The sequence below is a fragment of the Vombatus ursinus genome, unplaced genomic scaffold (assembly GCF_900497805.2).
Source record: "Vombatus ursinus unplaced genomic scaffold, bare-nosed wombat genome assembly UNPS02007344.1, whole genome shotgun sequence".
NCBI classification, from domain to species: domain Eukaryota; kingdom Metazoa; phylum Chordata; class Mammalia; order Diprotodontia; family Vombatidae; genus Vombatus; species Vombatus ursinus.
The window spans coordinates 5,905,544-5,928,417 of NW_020947122.1; the positions used below are offsets into that span (position 1 = coordinate 5,905,544).

Sequence of the window (22,874 nt, forward strand, 5' to 3'; positions counted from 1 at the left end):
CCTTGGCCTTGTCCCTTAGCTTTCCTTTCCACTGGCCCATGAGCCTCCTTCCAGTAATCTGATTGGGTACGGCCCCAGAACTTGGTTACCTCTTAGCTTTGGGCCTGGAAATTCCCTGGGTTTGCAGGCAGGAAGGCTGTGAGTAAGTATAAACAGCTGTGTCCAAGAGCAAGGCTGCAATTCCCCTTACTCCCTCCCTCTTAGAGCCCTAAGGATGTGGCTCAGAGACATTACAGCGGGTGTGAGCAGAGGTGTTCATCCTGTCACACAGTAATTAGTCAGCTGGCAAAAAATGTTTCTGACAGCCTCTGCCGCCTGCCTTCCTTGAACAGAATGACTATATTGATTCTGGCCACTGCCTTCGAGACTTGTCGGACCAATGAAGTTGTTACCTCACTGACACTGCCCTGAGATTCATGAGGCAATAGGGGTGCCAGGGACCTAGAACGTATATGGGGGTGGGGTTAACAAGAGGAGATAGAGGGAGGGTAGGACTCCAATAATGGCTGCTTATTACTGCTGCATCTGGAGCCTGGAAGGGCCAGCAACAGTCATCTGTGAGTTCTGAAATCAGAATCACAAATGAGTAGCTGTGTCACTGACCTGACTGGTTTCCATGTTTGAATTCCTAGCAATAGGAGGGAGGCATATGTAGGCGCCAGGGTATTTATGCCCCATGTGTAGGGCGGGTACATCTCTCATTGAGCAATCAATCACATTTTATTGGTACGGCTTCTCGGATCTCTTGGCTTTTTAAATTGCACACATGGTCATCTTCCTCACTAACTCACCAATTCTGCCACTGGAAACAGGCTTCCCAGCCTTAGGAAAAGGCTGCCATCTTCTTAATGGTAATAATGAGACCTTGAAGTTGCACCTTCTGAAAGGACCTCAAAGCTTTTGTCTAATTACTTTTTTTTTTTTAACCTGTGAGGTGAGTATTATTATCCTGGTTTTACAGGTGGGAAAACTGAGGCACAGAGCAATTAGGTGACTTGCTTAAAGTTACAGAGTAAGCCTGGGGAAGATCTGAGAACTGAACCCAGGTCCACTGATTCCTAGTTTGGCTAAATTCCACCTCAGTCACTTCCCTGTCTCATAATAATAATGATGATAACAATAATAATAATAGCCAGCATATATATAGCACTAAGTGCCAGGCACTGTGCTAAGTGCTTTACAAGTACTATCTCATTTGATCCCCACAACAACCCTGTGAGGTAGGTGCTATTATTCCATGTTATAGATGAAGAAACTGAGGCAAACAGAGATCAACTGACTTGCCCAGGGTCACCTAGCTAGGAAGCGTTCTCAGAATAAACTGGTGAGACACTGGTGCATGTATGCAAAGCTTACAGCCCAGAACGGCAGCTCTACAGTCATAGAGACCATGTTCATTTTTCTGGTTGTTTTTGTTTTATTGACATCTTTTGTTTTTTAGGACACAATCATTATTTCCTGATATATAGTTCTTCTCCCCTTTCCCAGCAAAGAATAGCACTTAAGCAAAAGTGATGGACAAAATGATTATCAGACATTCAGTGTTCATAGTTCCTTACTTCTCCACCAAGGAAGAAAGTATTTCCTCACCTGTTCTCTCACCTTCATTTCCCCAGCTGCACTCCTTGGATTCAGCTCCATCATCATGTACTTCCACCCTGCCGACACCACGCCCAAAAGGAAACTCATCATTACAGGAAACATCAACACTGAGATTGCGTCAGCTTCAGTGCTCACATCTCATCAGGACCCTCAGTAGCCTCTGCCCCTTTAATTGGAGGCTTCTATATAAAGAGGGCTGAGAAGCCCAGCCAAGTCTTCATTTCCCACTAGCTGCACTCCATGAAGTCCATCATCACCATGCCCCCAGTCTGGGAACCTTCTCCCCTACCTCCTCCTTTTCAGCTTCTTTTTATGTGTGGTCTTCCCCCATTAGATTGTGAGCTCTTTGAGGGCAGAGAGTTTCTTTTTCTTATTTGTCTCCCTACTGCTTAGCATAACACTTACCACACAGTAGGTACTTAATTAATGTTTATTGTATTGTAGGAGCAAGTGTAACCACTGTAATTAATTTGAATTTGGCTGCCTTTTAGTTTTATTTTATTTATATAGCTGTAGTCATTGTACCTACTGTTATAATTTTTGCCTACTGTGCGTTTTGCTTCCATTCAGGCTTCCGAAGTTTTTCTAACTTTCTTATTTGTTATTTCCTGGTGGTGCAGCTGGTGATGCAATAGTATTTAATCATTTTCATATACCACACTTTGTTCAGTCATTCCTCAATTGATGGATGTCCATTTTGTTTCTTTGAAAAGCCTGCTATAAATATTTTGATATGTACAAGGTGTCCCAGAAATATTACAACAGTTTTAAGGTAGGCTTTTGAGACACCCTGTATGGCATCTCTTCCTTCTTTCCTTCCTTCCTTCCTTCTTTCCTTCCTTTCTTCCTTCCTTCCTTCCTTCCTTCCTTCCTTCCTTCCTTCCTTCCTTCCCCTGGAGTCATTCTTGAACAGATCTTAATAATATCTCACCCTAACCCAAGGCTCAGGTGTTGGGAACATATGAATTTGACTCAAAACTAGAAAGTCTTCTGTTCTTCTACAAGTATCAGGCTATTAATTGGCATTTCAACACAAAACAGGTTTATTAAAAAGTATGTAAATATCAGAAATGGGAGTCACATTCCTGTCCAGTTAGCAACAGTTATAGCACACCTTTGAAATTTTTTATTTTTTCCCAATTACACATAAAAATAATTTTTAGCATTTTTTTAAATTTAGAGTTCCAAATTCTCTCCCTCCCTCCCTCCCTCCTTCCTTCCCCTCCCCCCCCAGATGGCAAGCAATTTGATATAGGTTATGCATGTGCAATCATGCAAAACATATTTCCATATTAGTCATGTTGTGAAAGAGAATACAGACCATAAAAACATGAAAAATAAAGAAAATGAAAAATAGTATGCTTTGATCTCCATTCAGACTCCATCAGTTCTTTCTCTGGGGGTAGATAGCATTTTTCATCATGAGTCCTTTAGAATTGTCTTTGATCTTTGTATTGCTGAGAATAGCTAAGTCATTCACAGATGATCATCATACAATATTGCTAATACTGTGTACATTCCTTTCCTGGTTCTGCTCACTTCACTTTGCATCAGTTCATTTAAGTCTTTCCAGTATAGCACACCTTCTGAAGATTTTCATTCTTTCATTCTTTGCTCACTCTCAGGGGTTCAGTCACAGGAGTCACTGCCTCATCCACGGTGCTGAGTCTGGTCCAATGCCAGCTGCCCTTCTCTCCGAAGTCTGTGCTCTTGCTGCTCACCAGCTGTCTACTGCACCACCTAGAGGCAGCTAGATGGCACAGTGGATAGAGTGCTAGGCTTGGAGCCAGGAAGAATTGAGTTCAAATGTGGTTTCAGACACTTACTAGCTGTGTGATCCTACGTAAATCACTTAACCGCTGTCTGCCTCAGTTTCCTCAGCTGTAAAATAAGGATAATAGCACTTCCCTACCAGGGTTGTTGCCTTAGCACACAATCTGGCACATTGTAGATACTTAATAAATGTTTGTCCCCTTTCTCCATCTTGAATCAACTTGCTTCACTGCTCAACTGTTGGCTGCCTCTATTCCAGCACCCAACAACTTGAGCACAGTACCATAGCTGTTCTTGGTCCCGAAGTTCCTGACTTGGTCTAGTACCTCTTCAGCACTATTACTGCTCCTGCCCTTACAGATACCAGCTTCTGCTGCTGAAAAAGAAGCCCTTTTTCCCCCTATCTGCTCATGTGCATCAGACCATTGTCATCATGGGTAAAGTCACTCAGCTCCCCTTAAAACTGTTTAGTTTCTTTGGCCTTGGACCCATGGTATCATGGGAAAGGGCTACTTGACACCTTTCAGACCTGATTTCTACCTGTAATTTCTCAGAAAATCTCTGTAGATAATAAATAGGTATTCAGTCTTTTTTTAAAAATACAGTTATATAGTTGTTATTTCCTAACCACAACCACCACCATCACCACTGCCACCACCCCAACTCTATCAACAACTGAAGAAAACCCAGGCAGAATTTCTAGAAGAGGGAGAGGTGGAAAAAGGGGAAACTTTTAAAAAGTAGAATTTAGACCACCCTTCCTTTTAAGCCATTTGTGAGGTAAAAGAAAGGAGTGATATGAACTGCATTATTGAGGTCAAAATTATAGAAAAGTAGGTGAACCAATTACCTAATAAGAGTGAGAAAGAGAAAAAATGGATAGCCTGGATGATTCATTGGTATGCCTGAGGGAGTAAAGTCTAGGCAACAAGTCAACAAATATTTATTAAGTGACTACGATATGCTTGGTGCTGGGGTTACAAAGAAAGGCCAAAACAGTGACTACCCACAAGGAGCTTGAGTTCTAGTGGGGGAGATGCTTGGCAAACAACTGGAGATAATCCCAGAGGGAAGGCACCAGCACTGAGGCTGATTGGGAAAGGCTTCTCATAGAAGGCAGGATTTTAGCTGAGACTTTAGTGAAACCAGGAGAAGGAAATGAGGAGAGAGAGCACTCCGGACCTGGGGAAAATGGTGGGAGCGGAGAGATGCAGTGTCTTGTGAGAGGACCAAAAAGGAGGCCATTGCCACTGAATTTCAGAGTATGTGGAGGGGAATTAGTGTAAGAACAGTGGAAAGGGAGCTTATGAGGAGCTTGAAAAGCCAAACATGGGTTTTTATATCTGATTTTGGAGGTGATAAGGACCCGGTGGAGTTTACTGAATAAAGAGATGACATGGGCAGTCAGCTAGTCAGCCAACAATCATTTATTAAGCACCTACTATGGGCAGCTAGGTGGCACAGTGGATAGAGCACCAGGCTTGGAATCAGGAAGACTCATCTTCCTGAGTTTCATGACCTCAGATACTTCCTAGCTGTGTGACTCTGAGCAAAACACTTAACCCCGTTTGCCTCAGTTTCTTCATCTGCAGAATAAGCTGCAGGAGGATATGGTAAACCATATCAAATATACCATACAGTATCTTTGCCAAGAAAATTCCAGATGGGGTCACAAAGAGTCAGACATGATTGAAACGACTGAACAACAACAATGACAAAAAATGTACCAGTCATTGTGTAAAGCTCTGGGAATATAAGGATTAGCAGAAGGAAGGACAGGCCCTGTCCTCAAGAAAAGACAATACATAACATGAAACTGAAAAGAGTGTGGGAGGAGGATGAAGATACCCAGCTGGAGGGTAGCAAAACCTGATTGCTTTGGTTTATTTTTTGACTCAGTGAACAAAACCTATCTTCTTTACAATGTCTTACATTTACATAGCACCTTACAGTTTACAAAACATTCTCTTCTTAATCTTGAGAACTAGTTCAGGTGACATTATAATCCTATTTTACAGATGGAAACACTAAGGAACAGAGTGGTCATGACTTGCCTAAGGTCACACCGTAAATGTTAGAACCAGCATTCTAAATCACATTTTTCTGACCCCCGTGTTGATCGCTCTTTTAATCACACCAGGCTGCCTTTACTGTTAGGTATGCTGTTCAAAATCTACCTTTTAGGTCCCTAGGGTAGAAAACTGTGTTTGGTCTCTTTAATTATTAATGGAGGGAGAAGTGGTAGTGGTAGTGGTGGTGGTAAGTAAGGCAGGCTTGACATAGAGGGTAGTGATGGAAAATGGATAGAGTGGATAGAGTAGATAGAGCATTTTATGGCCTTATTAAATATGTCATACTCATAACTAATCAACCATCACTGGATTGTTTATTAATATTAGTAATTCAAGTCATATTAATGATGAAGTATTTGAAATGGACAAATCTAGTGGGTAAAAATTACAACCAGGCAAAACCAAATTGTAAACTTTTCTATTAGATAAATGTTTATAAAGTACTTTGAAGATGAAAAGCCATCAGAATGTGCCAAATGAAACCCAGTTTTATAATCTTTTCCCACCTGTGATATTTGTCTGCTAACAAGGCATTGGTCTCTTGCCCTCTGGTGAGTTAAAAGGGTCTTTTTTTTTAACAGACACTGCTTTGGAAAAATTTATAAAGGGTTTTCACTGCTTAATAATTATATAGGACACCTTGGGACAATCTATGTTCAGGGCAACTGATAAAACCACCTACTTCCCCAAATCCTGCCTGTACTTCATGTTGATTTGTGGGATCTCTGTGAACAAAGCTTCTTGGTTGTAGCAAAGCCACACATGGTTTCCCAGGTGAGCATCTCTGCCCTGTCCTACCCTGGAGGCTTAGCAACGTGGTGTTCCTGCTACCCTGGATACACCTAGGCCCTCCCAGAAACCTCCTCAGTAACCATGTGACTTTTGTATACAGGACAACGATTTTTCTTTCGAATACCCAGTCGGAGTATCAACACCCACTTAAGGAAGGTATATTTTTTAGGGAGCCAAGGCTATACAGGGAGGATGAATATAATAGAAGACCAATCAATCAACAAGCATTGTAGCTAAGTGGTGCAGTGGATAGCATGTTGGTCCTGGAATCAGGAAGACCCGAGTTCAAATACTTCCTCAGATACTTATTAGCTGTGTGACCTTGGGTAAATCACTTAACTTATCTGTACCTCAGTTTCCTCATCTATAAAATAATAATAGAGCAAATATTTGTATATTGTCTGCTATACCAGGCATGTGCTTTCTAAATACTATCTCATTTTATCTTCACAACAACCCTGGGAGGTAGGTACTGTGATTATCCTCATTGTACTAATGAGAGAATTGAGGCAAACAGAGATTAAGTGGCTTTCCCAAAGTTACACAGCTGGTAAGTATCTAAGGCTGGATTTAAACTCAGGTTTTCCTGATTCAAGGCTCAGTGTTCTATCCATTGGGGATAACAATAGCTTCTAGCCCCCAGAGTTTTTGTGAGGATAAAATAATATTTGTAAAGTGCTTTGCAAATCTTAAAGCTCTACATAAATGCTTATTATTATTATTATAATTATTATTATCATTCATGTACAAGCCACAATGCTAGGTGCTGGAGATACAAAGATTCCCAGAACAATCCGTGTCCTTGAGAAGTTTACATGCTATTGGAAGAGACAGCATGTACTTATGTAGATATACACAGAATACAAAAAAAAAAATCCATGGTACCTTGGAGAAAGCAAGCATTAGGAGCTGGAGGAGAGGGGGGTGGTTGGGAGAGGTTTCATGTGGAAAGTGGTATTTGAGCTGAATCTTGAAGAAAGTGAGGGATTCCAAGAGGCAGAGGTGAAGAGGGAATGCAATCCAGGCATGGGAGCCAGCCAGCACAAAGACATAAGGTTCCCAATCTGTGTAGTGAGCACAAGACAAGCTATCCTTTCTCCCATTTCCACAGAAAGAAAAATCTGATTCCTCTCATTTCAAAGCAGGAGGTGTCAGAGACATGGAAGGAAAGGATGAGTTGGATGCTGGGGAAGAAAATGGGCAAGGAGTCAAGTTTCTTGAGCTCTATTTATATTCAGTATACCAAGGGGTTCTTAACATGAAGTCCACAGATAAATGGAGGAGTCCACAGAGAGATTTTAGGAGGACTGGGAATGTATTTTTTGATGGTTTAATAACTGTTTTTCAATAGAACTGGTTTCCTTTATATTCCCATATTTTTATGCCTTTAAAGATATCCTGAGAAGGGGGGCATAGATGTCACCAGACTGCTGGTGACACAAAAAAGGATTAAGAAACTATACCATCCTTGCCCATCAACCCTTCCTTCCCATATCTAACTTCAGAGTTATGACAGGAGTAGAGCTGTACTGCTGCTGGGTTTAATATCCTGTCTGCTTAGCATGGGCACCACACAAGACATCTTATGTGATAAGAATGTGTTACAATGAACTAGGGAAGTGTTTGGATTTTTGGACCAGGGTTTCTGTTACAAAAATGATAGTCACTTGGCCAGGAATGGGAAAGGGAGTATCTAATGAGGGCTGAAAAGAAAATAATTGTCTGGAAACTTGCAGATTTGATCCAAAGGATTTTCAGGTAAAAATGAATGGAAAACTACCTATATTTTTGTGTTAAGCCTGATGTTGTAGAGGCAGCAGGTGTAATATAGGAAGAAAAGGCCCAGTGATTCACAGAAGTAATAGCCAAGAAGAGGGAGCTGTAATACAACTCATGGCCTTAGATGACTATACATTGTTGAAAAAATATTAATATTTTGCTCTGCACTTATGCACATCTGCCAGAAACAATTTTATTTAATATATCACTATTTTACATTTAAGGTATTTCTAGCTGAGAGGAGAAAGGAAGAGGAGAGAGAGAGAAAGAGAGAGAGAGAGAGAGAGAGAGAGAGAGAGAGAGTCTATACTGGTAGAGTTCCTCCATGACCTCCAACATTTTTCCCTACCCCAAGGTATCATTTATAAGGTAAAACTTATTTACATTTATTTCAGGTAATATGTAAGAATCTCAAACAAGGAAATGATCATGATGTGTGAGAGTAGAGATTTGAATGATCATTCTAGAATAATCACTTCCTTCCTTGACCACTTCCCCCTTGAGGATTGAAAGACCTTTTTACATCCATCAATATGAACAATATTGAAGTCTCTTCTGAGTAATAGGAGAAGGTACTTCCCTTAGGTGGGTTGTGGCACTAATCATTTCAGGCGGGTGGGGAAGCAATGATTTTATCTAGACAAGAGTTAAGTTTAGCTGTCACCTTTAATCCATTTCCCTAAGAAAGCCTTAGCTTTTGTTCTAACCACTTTTCTATAGAGAAAGTCTGGGAAAAGTTTTAGGCTAGAAAATATATTATTTCCTAATATTTTCAGTTGAATTAAAGTGGAGAGTTTTTAACATGTATCTACAATACAAATAACATAAGCAAGTGTGTTAAATTGAGTGAACTAGATAGAAGCAAAAGGTAAACTTGTCATTTTTGGCATTGCCACAACTTGTCAGGACATGGATCATGAATGGGATATAGTAATAACTTACATCCTTCTTGTTTGTAAATTGCTTTCCTCACAATACAACCTCTGAATTAGGTGGTATAAGTTTTATCATCCACATTTCACAGATGACCATTGGAGAGGTTATGGCACTTTCTCATTTGCAGGAATTGATATTTGAGTCAGCATTTGAACCCAGATTTCCAGACTCCAAGTTCAGCATGCTCTGAATGGTACTACACTTAATTACTTACTTCAATAGATCTGTATCTTCACTGATGAGGGCATTCTCTCCAGTGGTGCAGATTGTAAACTGCCCATGCTTATCTTCTGATTTCACCTTTGTCCATTTCCTCTTCTAAATGCTCTGAGAGGATTTGGCCAATGTGATAGGATAGGAGGTCCTCCTCCAAGTCTTTTAACATTTTATGGATATCAATGCAGTGTAGTTGCTGCCCACCACATTTCTCATTCTAATTATATGAAGATACATTATTCAAACAGTAGGCCAGTATTCTTTATTTTTATTTCTGACAACATTCTAGAATTCATTCTAACAAAGATGGTTTGTGAGTGCTTAGCAAGGTAGGAGTTCATCACAAAACAGTCATGTCAGACTATCTTCATTTTCTTTTCGTTACCAAGGTTACCAGATCAAGTAGAGATACAGTAGTATACTAAGATTTCAGCAAGGGATTTGACAGCATCTCTCTTGATATCCCTGTGGACAAGGTAAGGTATTTAACCTCCCTTTATCTCACTTTCTTTATCTGTAAAATGAGGGGTTGGTCCAGATGGCCCCAGATGCTCCTTACCTCTCTTCATCTATGATTCTAGGACATGGGCTAGATTTGAGTAGTTAGATGAACTCAGATCTGGTCGAATGGCTAGATTCAGTGATGAATAAGCTGATGTCATCCTGGAGGAAGGCTCCAGTGGAACCCAATAGGGCTCTTTCATTGACCTTGGTTATTTGACATTGTTATAAATGACCTGGATGAAGGTATAAGAGGCATGCCTATCAAATTCTCAGTGACATGAAGCTGAGAAGGATAACTGACAGATTGGATGGTAGAATCTGGATCCAGAATAATTTCAATGGACTGGAGCAAGGGGGAGGGAGAGGGGGTTAGCAAACTACAACCCAATGACCAAATCTGGCCCAACCCACCTGCAGCAACTAGTTAGATGAAATTTTGTAGGGATAAAATGTAAAGTCCTATACTAAGATTCAAACAGCTAAGTACAGGATCTAGAGGTCTACATGGTTAAGTTTATGTGAAAAGAACTGAGGGTTTTAGTGAACTTACAAATTCATTTTGAGTGTTATTATAAAACAGCCTAAAAAGCTAGTAAGATTTTAGGCTGTGTTAATGGAATCATAGGTTCCAGGATGAGGGAGATTATAATCCTGATATATGCTTCCCTGTTTAGATTAGATAAAGAATCCAATTCAACCCAACAAGAATTTTGATTATATTGAACACTGGTCCCATATTTGGTTTTTTATGGAAGGTAGGATGTGACTTATCTTCCTATCATCTGATTGGTTAAATGTACATGCCAAGCTTTTCCACATAGATTATATCACATAAATGTCTTCTCCATTTCAGACTTGTACAATTGTTTTTTTTGGGGGGGGGGAAGGTGTGCCATGGGCACCCCAGGGAACTGAGGCCCTCACTTTGGGGACCACTGATCTAGGCAAGAAATAATGAAGGCATGAAATAGAATGGCAGCCATGTGAGTGTAGAGAAGGAGATGTGAGATATTGTGGAGATAGAGACAAAAAGACTTGTCAACTGACTGGATGTGGGTCATGAGGTCCTTTCCTATTCTGAGATGCTGGGATTCAATGATTCTGTGATTTTTAAAACTGTGTTCTGTGGACCAGGGCACAGAGTTGTCTAAAGACAAGATGTCAAACATATGGTCCTAATACTCCTGACTATGGCAGGAACCAGATTAAAATGTAACAGAAAAATATTTAACAATCAATAAAAATAGATAATGTTATATTTTAAAGCTAAGTCAGTATGCAACCCTTAGGGATCCTTATGTATGAATTAGTGGCCTCTATTTCTATTTGAATTTGACACAACTGATCTAAAGGGTCTTTTTAAGAAGAATCTTGAAATGATGGACACGCATACACAGCAAACCCAATCTGCTTTGCTGTCTGTTCCAGGATCCATTTGCCAAGTTATGCTGCATCTTTCGCCCCATCTGGGGGGCATGTGAGCTGTGGCAGCTGGTGTCTGGGAACCTGCCATCTCCTTACAGCTCCACTGCCTATTTTTGTCAAAACTATTTCCAGGCACAGAGCCCCAGGCAGGGGCCTGAACTCAGCCATGAAGGACTTGGCTGAGTTTCTAGGGAGAGGACCCCAATAGAAACAATAGAGACTTTGCCTTCAAACAATAGAGACTTCAATCCTGAATCCTTACTCTATCCCCAGCCTTTTGCCAATAGAGCCCCCAAGTTTAAAGCCAGAAATGAGAGTTAGGAGAGAAGTTGCTGCCCCCTCTGCTCCCTTGAGCTATCTGCAGCCTTCAACCTTGGGGGCTGAAACTGGAATTCAAAATTGCATACACAGCAAAGATCTTTTGCAACAGCTCAAATTTCTCTTCTCTTGTTCTAGCTGGGTGCCTGCTACTATTCTTTCATCTGGCTGCTCCTCTTGTATTCCTCCCTCCTTTTTTCACAGTCTGCTTCAAGCCCAACCTTTATACCCTTTTCTCTGATCCTTGCCCACTTTGACTATTTTACTTTTTCTTCTAGTTTTTTTTAAATTTATGAACTTAATAAAAATCAACAAACATGAAAATTTAATATACTACCCAAAGAAGAATTTAAAAAGGTTTGAACATAAAACTATGAATTTCTGTTATATAAACTTTGGTTGTTTTTTTTAAGTGCATATTGAATTGAACACAGTGGTAACAACATTTCTCTGTCTCTATTTTCTTCTGAACTTCTTTCTGCTCTCTTCTCTACTTTTTAATGTTTCATTAAGGATCTTTTGCATTGATATAAACACAAAAGACAAAAGAAACTTCAAAAACTTAAGCATGATTTTTGTTTTCAAAATGACTAGCTATTGATTCATCTCTTGCAGTCTGAAAGGAGTAGAAAAGATAATTGTCTCTCATAATCAGTGATTTGGATCCCAGCTAGGAGGGGAGAAAGAAGGGAAGAGACTGAAGTTTGATTGTTCTAAGCAATACAAATTACAGGTCCTTCATACTGATTTTTTAGAAAAGAAACTATTATTTTAACATGCTTCAATGGAGAGAAAAACCATAATCATAACCCTGAATGTGAATGGGATGAACTACTTGACAAAATGGAGGAAGGTGACAGAACAGATTAAAAAATGAGCCCCCAAAACTTTTTGTACATGAGATAAACATTTAAAACATAAAGATTGATGCATACAAAATGAAAACTTAGACTAGAATTTAAGAAACCTTAGTTGGACCCAATAAGGAGAAGTGGTAACTGATTTCAGACAAGGAAATAGCAAAAATAGTTATAGTCAAGAGAGATAAGGAGGGAAATTCTATAGCAGGACTGCAATTTAATAATACCTTGAAGTATCAAGCTGGATCAGTTGAAAGTTGACAGAAAATAGATCTAAGATCAAAAATGTTATATTAAAGTAAAATCATAATAAATTTTTGAGTCAATTGGTGCATCTGGTTTTTATAGTGTTAATTTAATCATGTGTGTATCTTTCAGTATATACTATATATATATGTATATATATTACACATATATACTATATATGTATATATAGTATATATGTGTAATATATATATACTGAATGGCTTAGTATCTAATTACTAAATGGAAAAATTAACTGAATCATAAGAAGACTTAGTAACATAATTCTAGGTGACTTCGATATATTTCTATTAGAATTAGACAAATCTTATAGAAAAATATATAAGAAAGAAATTGAAACTGAACAGAATGTTTAAAAAGCTAGAAAAAATAGAATTTTGGCAATAATTTAATGAGAATCTTAAGGATTATACCTATTTTCAGAATCAACAGCACCTTTACAAAAATTGATCACATTCTAGAATATATAAAACTCATGAATTCAGAAGGGCAGAAATATCAAATATAGCCTTTACAGACAATAAGTATTTAAAAATGCATAATTAAGAAGGAAACAGATTTAAATAGAGAATAAGTAATTTTATCGTAAGGAAATAATTGGTCAAAGAATTATTTATGGAAACAACAAATAATTATATTATATTATATATTATATTAATAGAAATTAATATTATATTATTATACTACATAATATTGTATTAATATATAATGTGATGTTATATTAATTATTACAATTATAATTAATATTATATTAATAGAAATTGATAATATTATGACAACATACCAAAATTTGTGGGATAGAACTAAAAGAAATCCTTGAAGGAAAACTTATAATTATGAAAACATATTAACAAAAGAGAGAAGTTGAGCATTTAACTAAAAATAAAACTAGAAAATCAACCCATTAATTATCCCCTAAAAACAAAAAAATGTAGACAATTTAAATATAAAAATGAGACAAACAAAATTGAAAACAAAATCCTATTGAGCTGATAAAATTGAGCTTTTTTTTTAAAAAAATGAACAAACAAAATAGATGAACCATTAGCTAATTTGATTTTCAAAACAAAGAACAAAACCAAATTACCAAATTAACTGACTTAACTATAAGGGCTTTGCTGAAGTTATAGTTAAAGTGAAGGGATATTTCATTGCAAAATGCCTAAGAATTACTTGATTAGAGCATAAAGGGAGCTTATTTATGTTATTTATGAGTATACAAAAATAACATTTACTTACATGGTATGATTTGAGGGGCACTGAAGGGTCTATCTGACACACATGTATTTTTGCATATGTACATATATATATATACACATTTATACATAGGTATGTATATGTATATATTTACATTTACATATATATTTACACATAGGTATGTATATTTATATTTTGTCTGCACTAGGTGAGAGGTGTGTGTATGAGATATATATGCATATATAACATTTAATACATATATACCCATGTATGTATATGTATATATGTGTATGTCTGATGTGTATATACACATACACCTACATACATGTATACATATATATATATAGTGTGTGTGTGTGTGTGTGTGTTTGTAGCTAGTAGTTTGCCAAGGTGCCTGAAATATTTCCATTACTTTTATTCCTCTGAGTATAGGAATTAGAGGTCTCTTTCTGATAAAATACATATATTTTTTATTTTGGAGGAATAACACATTAAGCCATCATCATTTAGTAATACTTTAGTATGAATTAGTTTATCTCTAATTAGGCCTTAAAGGAATAGGATAAGAAGTAAGGTTTGATAGGAGGAAGAAAAGTCAGGTAAATTTAGAAACATGGGTCACTAGCCAGAGAAGGTAGGCTCCTTAGAACATCAGATTGGGGGCCCTAGGAAATAGTGGCCAGCATGAGAATGTAATTGGGGAGGGCTAAGACAATACCCACAGATGTACATAAAGAATTTTTCTACTTTATAAATAAATCTGGCAAGACCTATCCTCTCTCTCCCTTCTCTTCTTAGGTTGAGTAACTAGAGCAAACTTTAAAGAAAAGGGACAGCATACAGTGAATGGACCCAGAATAGCTTTAGACCATGGTGGGTGGGGATAATTTGGGGATGATAATATATTAATCTCATATCAGAGAGGGGAATTTTACAGTTAAGTTTGGATAGAGATTAATTTTAAATGATGGGAAGGTCTAAGGTGTAACCACCCTCAGTGTGAAAGCAGTGTGGTATAGGAGAAAAATATCTGGATTTCCAATCCAGATTTCAGTTTAGGTTTCAGTTTGCATCTCACCTCTCCCACTTATTTCCTGTGTAACCTTGAGCAAGTCACTTCCTCTCTCTAAATTTCAATTTGTCTTTTATAAAATGAAAACATTGTACTAGATCATAAGTGTCAAACATGTGGCCTACCCACAACACTTCCGAGTGTGGCTAGACTAGATTAAAATGTGACTGGGAAATATTTAACAGAATAAAAAATACAATAAAATGTAGATAATATTGCATCTTTAAAGACTGTATCAATATGCCACCCTGAGGAATCCTTTGTATGGACTGGGGGCCTTGCTTCTATTTGAGTTTGACTTTGACTAGATGATTTCCAAAGTGCCTTTCTGTTCTGAATCCTGTGCTTCTAAAATGCATTTGAAGTACTTTGTAAATGTCCTTTATGAAATATAAGTAGAAGTAGAGGTTGTAAGAATTAATAAGATTAAGGAACTTTATAGAAATCTGTGATTATAAACTTGGTTCCCCACAAGGAAGAAATCACAGAGACTTTGAAATGACCAGGCCAGTCATCAGGCTTTTCATGGCCTATGCCCATCTCTTCAATACTCAGGAAGCTGCCTTCGTCTCAGCTGGACTCTGACTACAGCCAAAGTTGGCCTCTGCCGCTCTTACTCTCTCTCCTGTGCTCTCTCCAGAGGCCTCTCTATTTATAGCAGCCCTTGTTTAAGGAAAACAATCTCCTTACCATTTTTGGGCTTCTTACTTCAGTTCCAGGACTGAGGACACAATGAATGACTCCATCAGAAGAATCTGTTTCAACTTGGGATCTCCAGGTTACCATATTACCAGCTAGCTTTGTCATCTCTATCCCCTCATACTGTTTCTCTGCCAGGGCCATTTTCCTAGTGAATCTTTCACATGGAACCCTACCTTCCCTCTATTCCCCATCTTTCTAAATATCATCTGTTCTGAGGGAAATGATCAGCTGCAAACAAGATAGCATAGCATGCAACACACCCTGGCTCTGAGGAATGCTCTTCCTAGTCAATGGAGAAAGCACTAGGCTTTGAAAAACAACATGGAGAGCAATCTCAGGCCTGTAAGGCTGCAGCTGCCACTACCTTCCATGGCAGCTGTCAGGAAAGGAGCCCACAGAAGAACTGGATGGACTGACTCCATATCTTACAGACTGTGGTGGACACCTGTTCCTTCTGATTTCTCACCTTCCTTTCCCTGATGCTTCTTCTCAATATCCCTCCCCTTACCACCCAACACCCAACCTGTTAGCTTCTCCCAGTGTATTTGCCAAGCGTTTTTAGATAACGATGAGGTAACTTTTCTGTAGTTCAGGGGTGGGGAACCTGTGGCCTGGAGGCCACATGTGGCCTTCTAGGTGTTCAAGTGTGGCCTTTTGACTAAGTCCAAGTTTTACAGAAAAAAATTCTTTTATTAATGGAATTTGTTCTGTGAAGTTTAAATTCAGTCAAAGAGCCACACTTAAGGACCTAGAGGGCCACATGTGGCCTCCAGGCCACAGGTTCTTCACCCTTGCTCTAGTTGCTACCCAGTACAGAACATGACTGAATAGTAACCTCACCTAAAGTTCCTCTGTCCAAGAGGTAGTATGGAGTAATGGTGACAGATCTGGCCTCAGAGTCAGGTTAAAGTCAGGGCTCTGACACATACTAGTTATGTGGCCCTGGGCAAGCCACTTAATGCTGCTGGCAACTCTCTAGGACTCTTAAGTTGCAGGGCAGGTGCCAATTTGCATTGGTGAAGAGCATTTTCCTACTAAGAGTTCTCTATATAGATTAAGGGAGGCAGCTAGGTGGCACAGTGGCTGGAGTGCCGGGCCTGGAATCAGGGAGACCTGATTTCAAATCTGGCCTCAGACACTTACCAGCTATGTGACCCTGGGCAAGTCACTTAACCCTGTTTGCCTCAGTTTCTTCATCTGTAAAAAGAGCTAGAGAAGGAAATAGCAAACCACTCCAGTATTCTTGCCAAGAAAATCCCCAATGCGGTCATGAAGAGTTAGACATGACTGAAAACAACTAAACAACAACAATATAGATGAAATCATGCATCCACTCCTGCCCATATACACATGCATATATATTTATATATGCATATAAATATACACGCATATACATATAGACACATATATATGTATCTGTGCATACACACATCCACATATATACACACATAGAAAATCGCACAGGTTGAGAAGGCACAGATAAGTTGTGATCTGCGCTGGTAGAGGGAGTGTGCATGTCAGGGAAAGCACAGTGTTAGTGAAGTATCAGAATAATTCCAACAAGCTTCCAAAATTATTTTCTTCAAGAGCAGATCTAACTACGCCACTCTCCCATTCAACAAACTTCCATGGCTCCCTATTGCCTCTAAGATAAAATATTAACTTCTATTTTTGGCTTTTAAAGCCCTTTATAATTTGCCCTAAACTTATCTTTGCACATTAATTACATATTACCCCATTTTCTACACTGTGTAACTCGTCAAACTATCCTTCTCTCTGTTCCTCACACACAGAACTCTTATCTTCTTTTTCCAAGCCTAGGAGCTAGATAACAGTGCTGGGATAGAGTGGTAGACTTGGAATCAGGGAGACCTGAGTTCAAATCCAGCCTCAGCTACTTATTAGTTGCATGACTGGGCAAATCGCTTAACTTTTGTTTGCCTCAGTTGCTTCAACTGTAAAATGGGGACGATAATATCACCTTCCTCCCAGGGTAGTTGTGAGAATCAAGTGAGATGATATTTATAAAACACTTAGCACAGTGCCTGGCTTGTGGTAAATACTAAACTAATGCTTTTTTTTCTCTTCTCTCCTGAGCTTGCTTTTGTACTTAGGCTACCATGAAGCTACATCAGCAGCCAAGCCTTAGTGCCCTATGACAAATAAGTCTCAAGGACAATGTCAATACGTTTTAGGGAAAAATTAGACCAGCATACCTGGCAAATATTGTTCCTACTCCACCAGAAGGCAAAAGCACCACCATCTACATGAAGCTTCTCCCAATCTCCCCCAACAACTGTCACTGCCTTCCCTCTCTCCCTCATATTTAACCACCTTGCATTTATTTTGTATTTATCCTATATGTATTTGTTCTGGTACCTATATAGGCACATATTGTCTCCCTCACTAGAATGTAAACTCCTTAAGAATGGGATTGTTGAATTTTTTTTTTGTATCTATATCTTTGGTGACTAGAACAATGCCTGGAACATTGTAGGCTTTTAATAAATGATTGTTGATTGATTGGTCTTCAAAGTGGATATTGGAGATCTGCTTGTCAAGGAAATGGGAACTGTAACTCTTACTGCTTTAGAGGCAGCTAGATGACACAGTGGATAGAGCAGTGGGCTTGGAGTCAAGATGAACTTCATAGCACAATAATATTCCATAGTAATCACATACCATAGCATGTTTAGCCTTTCCCCAGTTGATGGGTATCTCCTCAATTTTCAATTCTTTGCCACCACAAAAAGAGCTGCTATAAATAATTTTGTACAAATAGGTCCTTCCCCCTCCTTTTTAAAAAATATATCTTTGGGATATAGACTTAGCAGTGAAGTATTGCTGGATCAAAGGGTGTACACAGTTTGATTGCCCTTTGGGCATAGTTCCAAATTGTTCTCCAAAATGGTTGGATCAGTTCACCACTCCACCAGCGGTGCATTAGTGTCCCAGTTTTCCCACATCCCTTCTAATATGCATCATTTTCCATTTTTGTCATATTAGCTAATCTGACAGGCGTGAGGTGGTACCTCAAAGTTGTTTTAATTTGCATTTCTCTAATGAGTAGCGATTTAGAGCATTTTTTCATATGACTATAGTTTTGATTTCTTTGTCTAAAAACTGCCTCTTCATAACCTTTGACCATTTATCAATTGAAGAATGACTTGTATTCTTGTAAATTTGACTCAGCTCTCTATACATTTGAGAAATAAGGCCTTTATCAAAGATACTTGTTGCAAAATTTTCCCTCCAGTTTTCTACTTTCCTTCTAATCTTGGTTGCACTGGTTGTTTATATAAAACCTTTTTTTAATTTTATATAATCAAAATGATTTATTTTACATTTTGTAATGCTCTCTATATTTTCTTTGGTCCTAAATTCTTCCCTTATCCCTAGATCTGACCAACTATTCCATGCTCTCCTAATGTGCTTATGGTATTATCCTTTATGTGTAAATTATGTACCCATTTTGACCTTATCCTGATATATGTGTGAGATGTTGGTTTGTAACTAGTTTCTGTCATACTATTTTCCAGTTTTCCCAGCAGTTTTTGTCAAATATTGAGTTATTATCCCAGAAGCTGGGGTCTTTGGGTTTATCGAACAGTAGACAGCTGTAGTCATTTACTACTGTGTCTTACTTACCTTAACTATTCCATTGATCCACCACTTTATTTCTTAGCCAGTACCAGATTGTATTGATGATTACCACATTATAATACAATTTGAGATCTGGTCTGGCTAAACCACCTTTCTTCGAATTGTTTTTTATTGATTCTCTTGATATCCTTGACCTTTTGTTCTTCCAGATGAATTTTGTTAATACTTTTTCTATCTCTATAAAATTATTTTCGATAGTTTGATTGGTATGGCACTGAATAAATAGATTAATTTAGGTTAAATGGTCACTTTTATTTTACTGGCCTTGCCTACCCATGAGCAATTAATATTTTTCTAATTATTTAGAATTGACTTTATTTGTGTGAAAAGTGTTTTATAGTTGTGTTCATATAGTTCTTGAGTTTGTCTTGGCAGGTAGACTCCCAAGTATTTTATATTGTCTGCAGTTATTTTAAATGGAATTTCTCTTTCTATCTCTTGCTGCTGGACTTTATTGGTAATATATATATATACATAAATATATGTATTACATATAACATAATTATATAATACATGTGTATAAATATATACATATATGTGTATATATAAATGCTGATGATTGATGTGTATTTATTTTGTATCCTACAACTTTGCGTAAGTGGTTAATTATTTAAAGTATTTTTAGTAGATTCTCTAAGTATAGCGTATCACCTGCAAAGAGTGATAGTTTTGTTTCCTCATTGCCTATTCTAGTTCCTTCAATTTCCTTTTCTTCTCTTATTGCTATAACTGACCTTTCTAGTATAATATTGAATAATAGAGGTGGTAATGGGCATACTTGCTTCACCCCTGAATATATTGGGAAGGCTTCTAGCTTACCCCCATTACAGATAATGCTTGCTGCTGATTTTAGATAAATATTACTTATTTTAAGAAAGGCTCCCTTTATTCCTTTGTTCTCTAATGTTTTTAATAGGAATAGGTATTTTATTTTGTCAAAGGCTTTTTCTGAATCTATTGAGATAATCATATGATATTTGTTGGTTTTGTTATTGATATGATCAGTTATGCTGATAGTGTCCCTAATATTGAACCAGTTCTGCATTCCTGGTATAAATTCCACCTGGTCAAAGTGTATGATCCTTGTGATATATTGCTGTAATCTCTTTGGCACTATTTTATTTACTCCTCCCTGTTCTTCACTGCAATCTTCTTTCACACCCTTTTATTTTGTTGTTGGGGTATCATCCCATCAAAGTCACCTTATATCCATACCCTCTATGCACATTCCTTCTAATTGCCCTCATATTAATTATATTCTTGAGTTACAAATATTATCTTGCTATATAGAAATATAAACACTTTAACCTTATTGAATCTCTTACAGTTTTCTCTTTCTTGCTTCTTTTTTGCCTTTTATGTTTCTCTTGAGTCTTATATTTGGAGGTGAAATTTTTTATTAATCTATGATGTTTTAGTTAGGAATCCTTGAAAGTCCTCTATTTCATTAACTATCCCCCCCCCCCAAAAAAAGATTATATTCAGTTTTGCTGGATAGGTGATTCTTGGTTGCAATCCTAACTTCTTTGCCTCCATTATAACATATTCTAAGCCCTCAGGTTCTTTGATGTAGAAGCTGCTAAATCCTGTGTAATCCTGATTGTAGCTCCATTATATTTAATTATTTCTTTTTTAGCTGCTTACAGTACTTTCTCCTTGCTCTGTGAGCTCTGGAATTTGGCTATGATGTTCCTGGGAGTTTTCATTTCGGGATCTCTTTCAGGCTGTGATTAGTGAATGTTTTCAATTTCTATTTTGTCCTCTGGTTCTAGTATATCAGGGCATTTTTCTTTGCTAATTTCTTTAAAGATATTGTCCAGGTTTTTTGATTTTTTTTTTCCTGATCATGACTTTTAGGTAGTCCAATAATTCTTAACTTATTTCTCCTAGATCTATTTTCTAGGTCAGTTGTTTTTCCAATGAGAAATTTCACATTTTCTTTTACTTATTTTATTTTGTTTTATCATATCTTGACGTCTCATAGAGTCATTAGCTTCCACTTGCCCAAAAATAATTTTTAAGGAATTATTTCTTCAGTGAGCTTTTGTACTTCCTTTTCCTCTTGGCCAATTCTAATTTTTAGGGAGTTATTTTCTTCCATTAATTTTTGCATGTCTTTTTCCATGCTGTTGACTCATTTTTCATGATTCTTTTACATTACTCTCATTTCTTTTTCCATTTTTTCTTCTACTTCTCTAATTTGGTTTTTAAAATCCTTTTAAAGCTTTTCTAGGAGTTCTTTATGGGCCTAAGATAAAATTACATTTTTCTTTGAGGCTTCATGTGTAGCCATTTTGACACGATTGTCCTCTTCTAAGTTTGTACCTTGACCTCTCTGTCAGAGTACAATCAAATTCTTTTTTTTTTTTCCCCTGCCTATTTTGTAACTTTGTGTTTTTATGTGAGAAGTGGGCTCTGGTCCTGCACTGTCCCAGGCTTTTGTGCTTGGACTCTGGGGCCTGCGGCAGGGTCTCACCGAGTTGCAGGGTTTAGCTGCTCGTTTGCAACGGTGGCTAGACTTCCCTTCCGGGATTGCACGGGGAGGCGGAGCCTCCTTATTCGCCTTTCTTGGGTGTGGGGTTTAGCTGCGGGCCTGCTCCAAGATTGGGGCCTCGCTGCTAGGTTGCTATGGTAACAGAGTCTTTCTGCCGGCTGGCTCTGGAGGAGGGATCTTGTTGCTGGCCTGCCCCAGAGGAGGAGCCTTGCTACTGGGTTGCTATGGAAACAGAGTCTTTCTTCTGGCAGGCATAGGAAGGAATCTTGTTGTCGATCTGCTCCGGGAACTAGGCCCTGCTGCTGGGTTGCTATGGAAACAGGGCCTTTCTGTTGGAGGGCTCCAGGGCTGCGGTCTCGGTCTCGCTGCTGGCAGATCCCAGGGGCAGGGTCTCACCGTTGACTCTCCTCTGGGTCAGCAGTGGGGTCAGGCCTGGCCCGTGGCCTGTGCTGGGGGCGGATCTGCTGGGGCAGGGCCTTGCAGTGCTGCAGAGATCGCTGGCTTGCCTAGGGGGCCGCTGGTTTGCAGGAGGGCAGGGCCTTGCTGGTGGATTGCCCCAGGCTGGGAGCCCTGCTGCAGGCCCCTGCTCCGAGGCTGCTGCTGCTGCTGCTCTTGGACCTCTCTCCCCTCCCACCCCAGTGAGACAGACCTTTCCTGCCGTGCTGGTAAGCTGCCTTCCTGCTCCTCCGTCAGTTCTGCAGTGGTTTTCAGGGGAATTTGGGAAGGCTCCAAGGAGCTCCTTCCTCACTCCACCATCTTGGCACCAGAAGCCTAATGTTTTTCATTTTTTACTTTTGTCAACTTTGCCAGTCTGGCTATATCATCAGATTTTAAAGTTGTTTTATTTTAATTTATTTTATTATTATTATTATTATTGATCTGGCACATTCTTTCAGATGCATGTAAGTTCCTTGAATTTCTTCTTTGGAAAACTGTGTATTCATATTATCTAACCCCTCATCCATTAGTGAATGAATATTGTTCTTATAGGGTAGCTAGATGGTGCACTAGATAGAGTGGCAGTCCTGGACTCAGGAAGACCTGAGTTCAAATCTAACCTCAAGACACTTAGTAGCTGTGTGACTCTGGGCAGGTCACTTAACCCTGTTTACTCAGTTCCTCATCTGTAAAATGAATTGGAGAAGGAAATGGCAAACCACTCCAGTCTCTTTACCATGAAAACCCCAAATAGGGTCAGGAAGAGT

General features: G+C 38.6%; 1 protein-coding gene across 1 annotated transcript in view; it reads left to right on the forward strand.

Moving 5' to 3' along the window:
• The first annotated feature begins 502 nt into the window (after positions 1–502).
• The window catches only part of LOC114033737, a 47,898-nt gene continuing 25,526 nt past the window's right edge, over positions 503–22,874 (forward strand). Inside the window, exons 1-6 of the mRNA XM_027849383.1 lie at positions 503–557; positions 1,617–1,755; positions 3,736–3,812; positions 6,340–6,395; positions 21,644–21,724; positions 21,761–22,334. Coding sequence (XP_027705184.1) covers positions 503–557; positions 1,617–1,755; positions 3,736–3,812; positions 6,340–6,395; positions 21,644–21,724; positions 21,761–22,334 — 982 coding nt within the window. The remainder of the gene's footprint in view (positions 558–1,616; positions 1,756–3,735; positions 3,813–6,339; positions 6,396–21,643; positions 21,725–21,760; positions 22,335–22,874) is intronic.